The following is a 13,838-nucleotide window of genomic DNA, read 5'->3' on the forward strand; positions in this document are numbered from 1 at the left end:
CAGGAGGATCATCAACGAAAGGGTTAACTGTAATACTGCTGTGTGGCGCGTCATTGTTAGGGTTCAGAATGAACGTCCCATTGCACTGCACAGATGAAGTTCATACCTCTCTGAGCACTTGTTTTGGGCTGGCTGCAGATTCAGGCAGATGTCATCGCGCTGGCTACACACGGGTCACAATCTATAGGTTACCTTTGTGCCTGGAAAAGCTAATGGCACAGGGCCGGTTCCCCGGCGGGTGTTGATCAGCACAGTCTCCCTGCAGCCAACAGAGCTTCGCTGTTTGACACCAACTGAGAATCTGGCCCAGACAGCCCTTCTCCTGACAGCTTAGATCCTGGAGCCCCCTAACGCAGCAAACTCACAGGGCCGGGCAATGGGGAGGCGACCTGCATGGCAGCGTGGGTTCTCTCCCAGCATCAGACGGGGTGTGGCCATTGTCAGGGGAGCCCTTCACCTCCATCCTGCCTCGAGGTGGGGCTGGGGCTGGTTGGCCCTACACACAGCTGGAGGGGCTGCATGAAGGGCTTACCAGTCTGAGCCAATGCTCAGGGCGGATGGCTCCAGGAATCTTTGCCCCGTCCCTGCCCCGCCAGGCTCACCTTGATGATGTCCTCGTTGTTGGACTTGCACTCGACCATGGCTGAGACGTCCGTGATGACACCGGTCATCTCTATGGCGATGACCTTCACTGGGATGGCCACCGTTCGGCCTGTCAGGATGGCTGTGTTGATGATCTCTGTGTCCTGGAAGGCAAAGGGGACTTTGCATTAGTGTCCAGCCCCCATTTTCCTCTCCCCTGCCCTGGGACCCCACTCCAGAGGGGCACTCTACAGCCGGCGAGGTGCAAGGAATGGGCCCCAAATGTGTGCGTGCGTGTCTGCAGGTGACTCAGTGGGGGGGCGCTCTCCTCTGGGAGTCAGCACCGCACCCAATACCTGGGGCTGTGCCAGGGTTGGGGGCGCTGGGCCCCCCCTTTATTTTATAATGCCACATCGAAGGCAGTCCTGCCCGCTCACGGTCATTGCACTTGTGATGCCGTCTCAATCCCCTCGCTCTGAGACCACCGGGGCCTCGCAAGCTCTTAAAAACTTCAAAGAACAAGAGCAGTATGGATGGAGGGCAAGTCTAATTGCAAACCGGTTAATTATGCAAACATGGAAATCCGATACAGAAATTAAATTGGCTGCTTCGTAGCCGGCCTCGCTGGTGGAGGCGAGCCAGCAAAGATAACCTTTCAAGTAAATGAAATGGCAAGGAATCTAATCTGCCTTCCTGGCAGCCTGTGATGTGATTGTCTTTGATGGAGGGATAGCTGGCTCGCTCTCATCCCATGGGCGGGTCTCCACGGAGCGGGAGAGTTTCTGGGCACCGGCTCAGCTTCCACCCCCTCCCCCCCGCCCCAGCACAGACCTTCTTTAACTAAGATCTTAAAGTGCAAGAAGAGCCTCCCATCACTCAGTTACCCCAGTTACCAGGGGCAGGACTCTACGGGCAGATCCCACACGCTACTTTCACAACCCATGGAAGCGGCACGTCTACACTGCAATAAAAGACCCATGGCTGGTCCAGGTCAGCTGACTCGGGCTTGGGCTGCAGGGCTATAAAACTGCCATGTAAATCTTTGGGCTCAGGCTGGAGCTGGGCTCTCAGACCCCAACTGGACGGGAATACCAAGGCCAGACCTTGATCTCAATGACAATCTGGAGTCGCTCCCATAGGATTACTGGTGTAAATGGGATCCGAACCAACTGGAAACTCCCCTCCTTGTTTTTAACCCTGGGAGGGAGAGTTGTCTAGTGGGTTAGAGCAAAGGACGGGGAGTCAGGACTCCTGGGTTCCACAACTGGTTCTGTGAGCAAATGTGATAGAGGGGTTATAGGAGGGAACTGGGAATAATGACTCCTAGGTTCTGCTCCCAGCCCTGCCGCTGGCTGCTCATGTGTGATCTTCGGAGAAACATGTCGCTGCTCTGTGCCTCAGTTTCCCCATCAATTAATGGGGCCATCATCAGAAACCAGTGGAGCAGATGGGGCCCAACCCCTTGAGCTCAGGTGTGTTTGCTGACGGGGATGGCTAAGAGCTGGCTCAGCATGCCTGCTCCATATCCACCAGCCCAGGCCCCAGCTGTGGGTGGTTACAGCCCCCACAGAACAGCCGGCAGTGCTGGGCTGCCAGGTGAGAGCCTTCCATCTCGTGTCCCCCACCCCACCAGTGAAGGGGACTGATCAGGGGGCCCTGGTGGGCTGTGCCCAGCTTCTCTGAGCAGGGATTCAGGGGCTGCTGGGGGCTGGACATGCCTCACGCCCCGCACCACAAGGAAACAGACATCACTGCCCCGGGGGAGGCGTGTGGCCCAAGGCCCAGCAGCCGGCAGAGGCCAGCTGAGACTCTGCCCCAGCCCAGGGCGGGTGCTCACACCAGGCAAGGCCAGTACCGGTGCAGCGCGAGGGTGTGTTACGGGGGCACGCGCCAAGGTGTGTGGTTAGCTTTGTGTGTGTGTGTCCCCTTGGATATTGTGGAGGGAAGAGGTGTGCGTGTGCGGCATGGTACAGGTGGGTGTGTATGCAAGAATATGAGGAGGAGAGGTGTAAAGTGAGCGAGTGCCGTGGGTTTAGAGCGCGTGAGTGGGGGAAGCGGTCTGGTTTGCGTGCCGTTGGGGGTGGGTGCGGGGTGTGTGCCTTCACATTGGGAACGCAGGGGGCCACCTGGAACCCCGCACAGCCCTGCCCCGGGGGCGGCGGAGGAGCCGTCCAAGCTCACTCACCATGGCCAGGGGCACGATGGCGCGGATGTCCCTCTGAATGACCGTCAGCTCTGTCACCACCCTCTCCAGGTCGGGCGGCGGGTTGCGGCCCCGGTAGTCGATATGCCACATGATGCGCCGCGTCACGGACTGGCTGGTGAAATTCTCCATCTCAAAGTCCAGCTGCATGATCTCGTAGGAGGAGTCCCCGTCCCTGCGAGGAGACAGAGGGCAGCCGCAGTCAGCCGCCGGCCAGGCCTTGCTGGAACACATTAGGAAACTCAGGCCCCCATGGCATGACCCCAGGGCTGGGGGGGTTTGTCCCTAGCCTTGTGGAAAAACCCCACGGAACTAAAGCGAGAGGAAACCAATCAGGCCTTCCAGAAACGGAATGAAGGACCCGAAAATCCTGAAGATCTTCTTTGGCGCAACGCGACCGAGCTCTTCAGCGGGGAGAGAACTCGCTATTACCCGACAGCACCGTTCTGGTTCTCTATTGAGTTCTCTACGGAGGCCCAAGCAACGGGACTTCCAAGGGCTCCGCTCTCCTGTCTTAGCTCCGTGCAAGGGAGTTGACGGAGGAATTAACCATGCAGCTGCCATGCGGGCAGCCAACCAGTGAGAACGAATGACTTGCCGGCCAGGGACCAGGGCGCTGCCCTGTACTTGGGGACGCTTTCTGGCTCGGGATGTGGCTGCATTTACCTCTCTAATCTGCTCCTGAGATTTCATTTTATCTCCTGAAAGTCAAGCCAAAGGGCCAAAGGTCCAAAGGGCGGCAGATAAGGAGAGAGGCCTCTTGCCGTGAGATGGCATTGGCGTGGGGAAGGCTTCATGGCCAAACTTGCTGTGTGCTTAATAACAGAGAGCTTTTTCCTCAGTGGATCCCATTATCCCCCTGGAGAAACTGAGGCACAGAAAGGGGGAAGTCACTTGCCCAAGATCACCCAGCAGAGCTGGGAATAAAATCCAGGTCTTCTGAGTCCCAGGGCCGCACTGTACCCACTAGGCAACACTGCCCCCTCCCCAGCTTACCAAACTTGATTTCTGTTCACAGCAAGGTCAGAGGAACCTAAGCGTAGCCACTAATCCATCCAGTGGCCAGGGCCTGCAAAGGAAGGGGCCACCCCCTAGTGGACAGTTATGGAATGATCTGCCCCAGGGGGCTGTTCCGCTGATAAGTGGGCCTTTCGCTCGAATCCCGCCTATCCTGTGGGCAGGTTATAGATCCAACAGAACTTTTTTAGAAGAATGGGGATTTCCACACCCCTAGTACCATGGCCCTTCCCACTCTGCAGCTCAGCATTCCACTTGGCTGCTGCCCTCCACCCCAGAGGTGGCTGCATTCCCCTGGACCCCTATGTGGTTTGCAAAGCACTGGATGGAAATGCAGAATATTCCAGGACGAGTGGGGTGCCATGCTAGAGAAGTTGCCGCTCTCTAAGGGCCGTGGGCGCAGAGCTCTGCAGCCAGGACTCCGAGGTGTCACCGAATCATAGAATAGAATCATTCATAGATGGAAGCCAAAGGGGCTGTTCGGCCAGTCACATTCCTTGCTGTAACTGCGCCTGGATATGGTTTTTTTTAAAACAGAGGTCTCTTCCCTGCTTCAATTTCCTCTAACGGCAGTGCAGTTCTGCCCTCCGTGGGGCGGCCTCCCACTCTTCGCTCCCAAGGTACGCCATGACCCAGCGGGATTGCTCCAGGGGTATTACACGCCAGCCTCCCGTTGCTCGACCACCCTTCCATTCTTCTCCGCAGCACCGGCCGTGCGCAGCGAAGAGGCTGCTGCTCCCAGAGATCAGAGCCCCAGGTTGGAATCAGCGACATCCGGTCGAGTTCGCCGAATCCTCTCAGTCAGATGCGCCCGGGGTTGGCGGGCGGCTCGTCGGTTTCGGCGGCTCCCTGCTGCACCCAGGGGTGGGGCACTGAGGAGCCATCCGCGGGGCCATTCCAAACGAAATGCCCCCCTCTGCTCAGAGACCCACAGCAGGGCACCACTGGGGTCCCACGGCCAGGCTCAGGATGGAGATGGATCTATCCAGGAGGGCACGGGTAACAGATTGCCCAGTGCCAGGCGCAGTGTCCCATTTGGGTCACACTAACCTGGGTGCTAGCCCAGTACCCTCAGCCCAGGGCACTAGGAACAGGATGCCAGCCTGCAACCCACCAGGCAGCCCTCACGTTCCCAGCCCTGCAGTGCCAGGCCGAGTGCCCACCTTTACCCGGCACCAGCATCTCCAGCTCTGCCTGGGTCCCTGCTGCGTAGAAACAAGCGAGTGCCCGTCATGCCCCTCTCCCCCGGCCCAACATGAGACGCCCTGGAGCTGTCACCATCCGATGCCCGGTTCCCCGGCCTGACCTGAGCAGTCTGGAAGGAACTGCAGGAGGCTATTAGTAAGCGGGCTGCCGGCTGTCAGTGCCTGTCAGCATCGCATTACAAACCTCTCTGCCCCCGGGGTCCCTGCCGCACAGCCCCGGCACCGTCCTGGAGCTCTCCTCACCGTGGGAAAAGCCTGTTTGCTGCGCAGATCAGATGCCACGTGGACACGTCTCAGCTAGTCAATTCCCTGCCGCTGCACGGGCTCAGGCATTGGTGCCCCTCAGTGCCACGCAGTCCCCGCCTGTGGTACACTCCAGCTCAGTCTCATGAGGCCTGAAATGCTTTGGGCTAATTAGCGTCACCAGGCTCAACATGGGGGTAGCGGGTGACATTTGCGGGCCAGGAATGTAGCTGTGACAATGCTGACGAATTATCATATGTATGAACTCAGCACCTGGAAGCCCCAGCCCTGAGCCAGGACCCCATTGTGCTCGGTGCTGTACAAATACAGAGCAACAGGCCAGGAGGTCACGCCACATGATGCAATGATCCCTTCTGGCCGGAAACGCTATTCTCCGCATCCCAAATGTTTTCGGTGCTGACTCTAGCCTAGGGTGACCAGATGTCCCCATTTTATAGGGACAGTCCCGATATTTGGGGCTTTATCTTATATAGGCTCCTATTACCCCCCACCCCCTGTCCCGATTTTTCACACTTGCTGTCTGGTCACCCTAATCTAGCCAGGAGCTATTTGCTTCAGCCCCAGGCTCTCCAGGGGACCGGCGTTAACGTCTCAAATGTCTGGAGGTCTGGGCGAGCCAAATGTTGAGTGCAGAGCAAGCCAAGAGTGCACGAGTGAAATCAAAGGGGTGCTGGATGCACACACCCCTCCCCTATGGAATAGCCCCCTCGTAAATCATTGCAGCCCCGAACCCCCCATGCATGGCACAAAGCAGACACAGGGCAGCAGACGCTGGCTCTGAAGCCATGCCCGCCCATGGCAATCGTGGGAGCGGGGACTCTCAAACCTGATGCGGTACAAAAGAGCCGGGGGTAAGAGGAGCGGTCAGGGCACGCACACACCCCGCTGCTGCTCCTGCTTGGGAAACCTCGCAGGACAATCAGGGCCACTGGTGATCCTGGAAACAGGTTCTAGAGGAATAGCACCTGAAAGCCGACATCTCTGCAAGCACGGCCCTCTTTGTGCGAATCCTGGTTTGCACCAGTGGACAGGGGAGCCAAATCCAAGCCACAATGTGTGTAGATTGCAATACACGTCTGCGACCAAGGCATTGCTATACTGGACGCAGCCTGTCTAACAGCCTGTCTCCATCCACGGCAAGTCCCAGCTGTCGCAGGGGAAACGCAAGTCACCCCAAAGGAGGCAGTTCGAGGATAACCTGCCTCAGACAAAACCTATTCTACCAGCCCCATTGGTTAGACAGGTTTCAGAGTAACAGCCGTGTTAGTCTGTATTCGCAAAAAGAAAAGGAGTACTTGTGGCACCTTAGAGACTAACCAATGTATTTGAGCATGAGCTTTCGTGAGCTACAGCTCACTTCATCGGATGCATACTGTGGAAACTGCAGAAGACATTATATACACAGAGACCATGAAACAATACCTCCTCCCACCCCACTCTCCTGCTGATAATAGCTTATCTAAAGTGATCATCAAGTTGGGCCATTTCCAGCACAAATCCAGGTTTTCTCACCCTCCGCCCCCCCGCCCCCCAAACTCACTCTCCTGCTGGTAATAGCCCATCCAAAGTGACCACCCTCTTTAAAATGTGTATGATAATCAAGGTGGGCCATTTCCAGCACAAATCCAGGTTTTCTCCCCCCCCCCTCCAAAAACCACACACACAAACTCACTCTCCTGCTGGTAATAGCTCATCCAAAGCAACCACTCTCCCTACAATGTGCATGATAATCAAGGTGGGCCATTTCCAGCTCAAATCCAGGTTTTCTCACCCCCCCCCCACACACAAACTCACTCTCCTGCTGGCAATAGCTCATCCAAACTGACCACTCTCCTTACAATGTGCATGATAATCAGGGTGGGCCATTTCCAGCATAAATCCAAGTTTAACCAGAACGTCGGGGGGGAGGAGGGGGAGAAAAAAACAAGGGGAAATAGGCTACCTTGCATAATGACTTAGCCACTCCCAGTCTCTATTTAAGCCTAAATTAATAGTATCCAATTTGCAAATGAATTCCAATTCAGCAGTTTCTCGCTGGAGTCTGGATTTGAAGTTTTTTTGTTGTAAGATAGCGACCTTCATGTCTGTGATTGCGTGACTAGAGAGATTGAAGTGTTCTCCGACTGGTTTATGAATGTTATAATTCTTGACATCTGATTTGTGTCCATTTATTCTTTTACGTAGAGACTGTCCAGTTTGACCAATGTACATGGCAGAGGGGCATTGCTGGCACATGATGGCATATATCATATTGGTGGATGTGCAGGTGAACGAGCCTCTGATAGTGTGGCTGATGTTATTAGGCCCTTTGATGGTGTCCCCTGAATAGATATGTGGGCACAGTTGGCAACGGGCTTTGTTGCAAGGATAGGTTCCTGGGTTAGTGGTTCTGTTGTGTGGTATGTGGTTGTTGGTGAGTATTTGCTTCAGGTTGCGGGGCTGTCTGTAGGCAAGGGCTGGCCTGTCTCCCAAGATTTGTGAGAGTGTTGGGTCATCCTTCAGGATAGGTTGTAGATCCTTAATAATGCGTTGGAGGGGTTTTAGTTGGGGGCTGAAGGTGACGGCTAGTGGCGTTCTGTTATTTTCTTTGTTAGGCCTGTCCTGTAGTAGGTGACTTCTGGGAACTCTTCTGGCTCTATCAATCTGTTTCTTCACTTCCGCAGGTGGGTATTGTAGTTGTAAGAATGCTTGACAGAGATCTTGTAGGTGTTTGTCTCTGTCTGAGGGGTTGGAGCAAATGCGGTTGTATCGCAGAGCTTGGCTGTAGACGATGGATCGTGTGGTGTGGTCAGGGTGAAAGCTGGAGGCATGTAGGTAGGAATAGCAGTCAGTAGGTTTCCGGTATAGGGTGGTGTTTATGTGACCATTGTTCATTAGCACCGTAACGTCCAGGAAGTGGATCTCTTGTGTGGACTGGACCAGGCTGAGGTTGATGGTGGGATGGAAATTGTTGAAATCATGGTGGAATTCCTCAAGGGCTTCTTTTCCACGGGTCCAGATGATGAAGATGTCATCCATATAGCGCAAGTAGAGTAGGGGCTTTAGGGGACGAGAGCTGAGGAAGCGTTGTTCTAAGTCAGCCATAAAAATGTTGGCATCCTGTGGGGCCATGCGGGTACCCATAGCAGTGTCGCTGATCTGAAGGTCTACATTGTCCCCAAATGTAAAATAGTTATGGGTGAGGACAAAGTCACAAAGTTCAGCCATGAAGTCGGAGGGTTTATATCCCTCCCAAGCTGTTGACTTTTAACCCTTTCTGTAATCTGGATATTCTCACCATCCATATAAATGTCCAATCCTCTTTTGAAACCTGCTAAGCTCCTGGCTTCAGCACTACTTACTGTGGCCATGAGTTCCACAGGCTAATTGTATTTAAAAGCATTTCCTTTTATCCCTCTTACATCTCCTTCTTTCCACTGAATGTCCCCGTCTTTGTGTTATGAGCCAGGGCAATCACAAGCTCTGGATTTCCCTTCCTTACACCATTCATTACTTTGGATAGCTCTGCCACGCCCTTTCTTACCTGTCTCCACAATCATTGCATTTGGCCACGGGGCTTGCAGAGGGCACAAGGGTGAGGCGGACCAAGCATTTGTGGACTCCACTTTTGCACCAGAGGTTTGTCCCTAGAATCAGGAAGTGATCCTGACTAGGCTCAAAAGTGAAAATGACTCTCGCTGCCCATTGAGAGAAATGGAAACCAGATTCAAAGCGCTGACGTGGGGAAAAAGTCAGGGAGATTTTGGAAATGCTTTCAGCGTTAACAATCTAAGGGATCATTTATAAGCTAAGCCAGGCTGATCTATATTTTTATATATCCATATGATTTTTGACCTGGCATTGTCCCTTTCCTAGAGAAATAATTAACACCTAAGGTCTGAGCGGGCTGCAGCTGATGAGCAATTGATTTCTCATTGTGTAACACTTATTGAGAATGCACCATTGATCTGGGGATGTTTTACATGGCCAGTTTCACTCCTATAAATATATAATGAACAAAAGGAGAAAAATATGGGAGTGAGCCTTCTGCTCTCAGCTCCCAGAGACGCCTGTGATCTTGCAATCCATGACTCCCTGGCACCTGGCCCTGTGCTCTCACCCAGCCTGGTGCAGTCTTTTCGGTATGTGACTGGCAGAGTTCAACACTCCTTTGCCGAAGTTTGCCGTTGTGTGAAATCCCGTCCCGAAGGCGCGTCTCCTCACAGAGTTCCTGTCCCATCGCCCGCAGAGAGGCTGGGACAGGAATAACTGGGAGCGACCCCACCGTGCTGTGTCCCATTCCCTACAGCGTCTTCTTCTGGGACAGCTTGGGACTGGAATAAGCAGGTGCTCCCCGCAGCAGCCAGCATGACTCCCCCACTCCCCACAGCACCCCCTGCTGGGACAAGTTGGGACTGGAGTAACTGCTCCTACCCTGCTCCCTGCAGCGCCTTCTGCAGGGAGAAGCCTTCGAACTCAACCCTACACTGGCTTCAAATGCCAAGAACCATTAAATCCTTTTATGCTGAGGGGAAAACGGGCTTTAGTCATTTATACTTTCCATTACATTCATATTTGATCAAGTTGTTTTCCTAAAAGGTGATCGTAATCACTTTAAATTCATCTTCCGTCTCTAACCTTTCAAGGCTCATTTTAATCTACATGTGGGGGTGGGGGTGGGGGTTGGGAAGCCCGTCAGCATCTCTCCTTCCCTTGGCCAGCCCTTCATCTCATAAAAAGAAAATATTACTGCCATAAAACCTCCCTAGCTCCCAGATAAAGAGCCACTCACCCTCTGGGATCTAGGGACTTCCATGTAAGCGGGTGCTGCTTTCATAACCCTGCATTGCTCCAGCTGCTAACATCTGCACTCAGGGAAACAGAAGGAAGGCAGGTTCGTGCCCTGGGAATCCCAGCCCCAAGCAGCGGGGAGAGGAAGATGATCAGGATTTAGCATGGTGAACGCTCCCCCAGCCAGCTAAGGGTGAGAGCTGAGTGTCAGCCCCCCCCCCCCATCTCAAGGTAGCCAAAGGCAGGCTCAATTTTCAGGGGAGGGAGGAGCTGCAAAGGTTTCAATCCCTGGGGTGCTGACCGGGTGGCAGAGCTCAGGGGCTCTGCCCTGCCCTGCAGAGCTTCCCAGGAGCTGGTAAGTTCCAATCAGAGTTGAGGCAAAGTGTGTGTGTGTGCGAGGGGGTCATGGACCATCTGCCCCATGAGAAATCCTGTCATTTCAAAATCTGTTTTTGTTCTAAATCGGAGGAAAAGTCAAAAAGGTTGAATGGTCCCCCGGAATGGAGATTCCACAAACATTCATTTTGGAAACACCAGATCGGTTCATTTTGGCAAGGACAAGATGAACTGTGGGGCGGCGGGGTGGGCGGGGATTTCATTCTCACAATCGTCAAAGCGCTGTATAAAGGCTACCTCAGGAGATGGTAACACTGGTGAAAACCAATGTCTCCCTAGAAGCAATGGTTCGGTGCGATCTGCTCAGACAGGGTCTTGTGTCTTTTGGATCTGATCCTTTCCTGCCAGCACCCTGAATAGCCCTTGGCACCCAGGCATAGCGAATGCCATCTGGACTTGGTAGCATTTAACAGCTGCAGCTGGTTATGCATGGTGCAAGTGGGGAACCAGCCTCTGTAGGGAGTACGTGCTATGCCAGGCTAGACCTGCTGGTGGCATCCTGATGTCCTCACATCTGCTGTAACCCACATGACGTGCATGCCCTGAGGTACTAGGGGTCAGCTCCCCAGCTACTGTGAATTGACGATGCTTTATTAAAATCAGTGGGACTAAGCCAATTCACACCCTACGGCCGGCACCTGGGCTCTCTGAGTAGCTGCTGTGTGTGAGCTGGAGCTGTGAAAATGGGCTAAAGACCCGGCTTTTTGGGATCTGTCCTACGCCAGAACCCGTGGCTGCTGTGGGAGCAGAGGAAGCGGGGCTATGCAGCTGCAGCCTTGTCCAGCTAGACTGTGAGCTCACCAGGGGAAGGACTATCTCTTACTGTGGGTTTGTGCAGTGCCTGGTACAATGGGCCCCCCGGCGGCTATAGGAATATGCAGCAGGGCTGGTCAATGAATTTCCTGCTCAGTGTTTTCCTGTTGGAAAATGGGGTTTCGCTGAAATCAAAATGAAACATTTAATTTCAGATCAATAATAAATCTATGCCTGTCTTGGCTTCTGTGGTGCCTCATGGGAGCTGTAGTTCCAGGCATCTCAGTCCCCAGTGTCCTCTATGGGCTCTGCTCCCCAAAAGGACTACACTTCCCATGATGCACCATGATCTGGCTCGTGGCTGAGCTGTCACAGTGCCTCATGGGAGTTGTAGTTCCACATCCCTCATGACCCCAGCGTGCCCTAGACTACATTTCCCATGATGCATTGTGATCTCTCCCGGTGGCTGAGTTCCTGTGGTGCATCATGGGAGTCCCATTTCATGTACACATTACCCATAGACATTTTTCAGTGGTTTCCATTCCATGAGACATTTTGATATTTCTGTGCTTTGTCCTGATGTCAGAAAACATTCTGATATTCTGGAGTTTCCCACGGGATGAAAATTCCATGTTTTGATCAATTCCAGTAAAGTGTCCGGGCCTGAACCTGCAAGATGCTGAGCGCTCCCTGTAGGCCCAGAATATTGAGGGTCAGGATCTTTTATTAGGATCAATGCACTATGCTATGTCCACTCTCTTTGTACCTGGGGTCCCTGTGCTGCTATGTGATTGGGTCTCTATGCTCTTTGTTGCCATTAGCTGCTGTGTTCTGCCATTGCTCCTTTCCTTTGGATTGAAGTTTTCCACAAATTGCACCAAACAAGAGGAACCTTCATTCCCAACAATCCAAACCTCTCACTCGTTAGTCGGATCCATAGGTAGTGAAACACAAGGGTGGTGGAAGCTGGGAAGCACGATACTCAACTGAAGTATTTTGGGGGCTCTGCCTCTGTGCTCCTGCACACTCAGGGCTGTGTGGGGAGTGAGAGTGGGATTCAGAGATGCTGGAGCAGCTGTAGTCATGCTCAGGATCAGGCTGAGGGACCCAGAAACAGATAATCCTAGAGTGATCCGGCTGTCCCCCTCCCCTCGCTTAGCCTCCAGATGTCCCCTCTTTCCCCATCCTATCCCTCCCCAGCCACAAGGATCTCTGCCCCCAACCCACTCACAGTACAATGCAAAGCACTGCAATCTGGACATTTTTCAATTAATCCACGTTATACACATGTAAACACATCACTGAAGTTCAGGAACCAAATTAGGGACCTCATCACCTTTCCCAGGCACTAGGAGGCCTAATGGACAGGTGCGGGCTTGCTGCTCATAACTGGGCTCCTGGTTAGGTTCCAGATCGGTGAAGACTGGAAAAAAATATGATTATTTGTCAACAGCGCATTTGAAAAAATGCCCGGAACTGTGTGTGTTTGCAAACAGCCTTGAGCAACTCACCCAGCTTACGTAGCTGGGCAAATAATGAAACTGTCCCCACATCCTCACTCCCATGGGTTGTCAGCAGGGTCTGAATCAAAGATCTGCAGCTCCGAAAGCACAAGCGTGCGAGCTGAAGGAATACAATAACTCTTTTAGCTAGTTGCAGTAATAGGCTGTAACCCTGTCCGTAGATGGGCCACTGAAAGAGGACGCACAACACATTTTAGCAGCACGTTACAAACCCACCATATTGCAGCTGAATCATTAATTAGGAGGATAATGTGAAATTGATCATGTAAATGGTTCCACCATCTCTGGCTGCTGAAGTGAAGTGTACTGACTCTGGATTTACTCCCACATAAACAAGAACAGAACGGGAACAGCCACAGCGGCTCAGACCAGGGGTCCACCTAGCCCAGCGTCCTGTGTCTGACACTGCTTAGCATCAGCTGCTTGAGAGGATGGCGTGTTCGTTTAGTGTGCTCTACAGAGCCCCCTGCTGAAAAGGTTAACAAAGGCAGCTGCACACTCACTTGGGTCTCGAATGCAGATGTGTGTATTGAATTATCTAATGCTTCAAACTCAATGAGCTGCCCGTTCCCGCTCCCTTTCTTCGTTCACTTCTGCTGCATTTCCCTGTGTCCAAGCCCATCCTGCCCCATGGGCTTAGAGGTGAACTGCTGAAGTGGACATTCCTATGGCAATCAGTTTTAGTCAATTTTTCTTAACTAGATTTTAAACTCTCCAGCGATGAGACTGTCTCCTTTTATGTTTATGCAGAGCACCTAGCACAACGAGACCTTGATTGGGGCCCCCAGCAGCTACCGCTGCATACATTAGTTGATTAATTAACTAATCGTGACAATTAATAATTATTTATTTCTGAACATAAATCACAACTGATTTAACTGTTGCTAAGTTAGCTGGATCAGTAACCTCCTAGAGGCCAGGTCTTATGTTAACTGATGTCTGTAAGGAGCTGTGTGAGTGTGACTTGCTATATTAATAATATTTAATAAATAAGTAATGGTAACAATGATGTTCTTTCTTTCCCACCCTGTGAAATCCTCCATCACTTCCTGATTTACTATGGAAATCTCAGGGTGCTTAAGTATCTGGCACCATCATGGGATGGAGGGACACAGATCTTCCTAA

At 52.8% G+C, this 13,838-nt stretch overlaps 1 protein-coding gene across 1 annotated transcript in view; it reads right to left on the reverse strand.

The window, feature by feature from the left end:
• Positions 1-13,838, reverse strand: part of TMEM132E (transmembrane protein 132E) — a 233,563-nt gene that overhangs the window by 22,827 nt on the left and 196,898 nt on the right. Inside the window, exons 4-5 of the mRNA XM_084651063.1 lie at positions 2,768-2,960; positions 603-746 (exon numbers count right to left, since the gene is read on the reverse strand). Of these exons, the coding sequence (XP_084507189.1) occupies positions 603-746; positions 2,768-2,960 (337 nt within the window). The remainder of the gene's footprint in view (positions 1-602; positions 747-2,767; positions 2,961-13,838) is intronic.

The sequence above is a fragment of the Lepidochelys olivacea genome (genome assembly GCF_965140295.1).
Source record: "Lepidochelys olivacea isolate rLepOli2 genome assembly, chromosome: 17".
Taxonomy (NCBI): domain Eukaryota; kingdom Metazoa; phylum Chordata; order Testudines; family Cheloniidae; genus Lepidochelys; species Lepidochelys olivacea.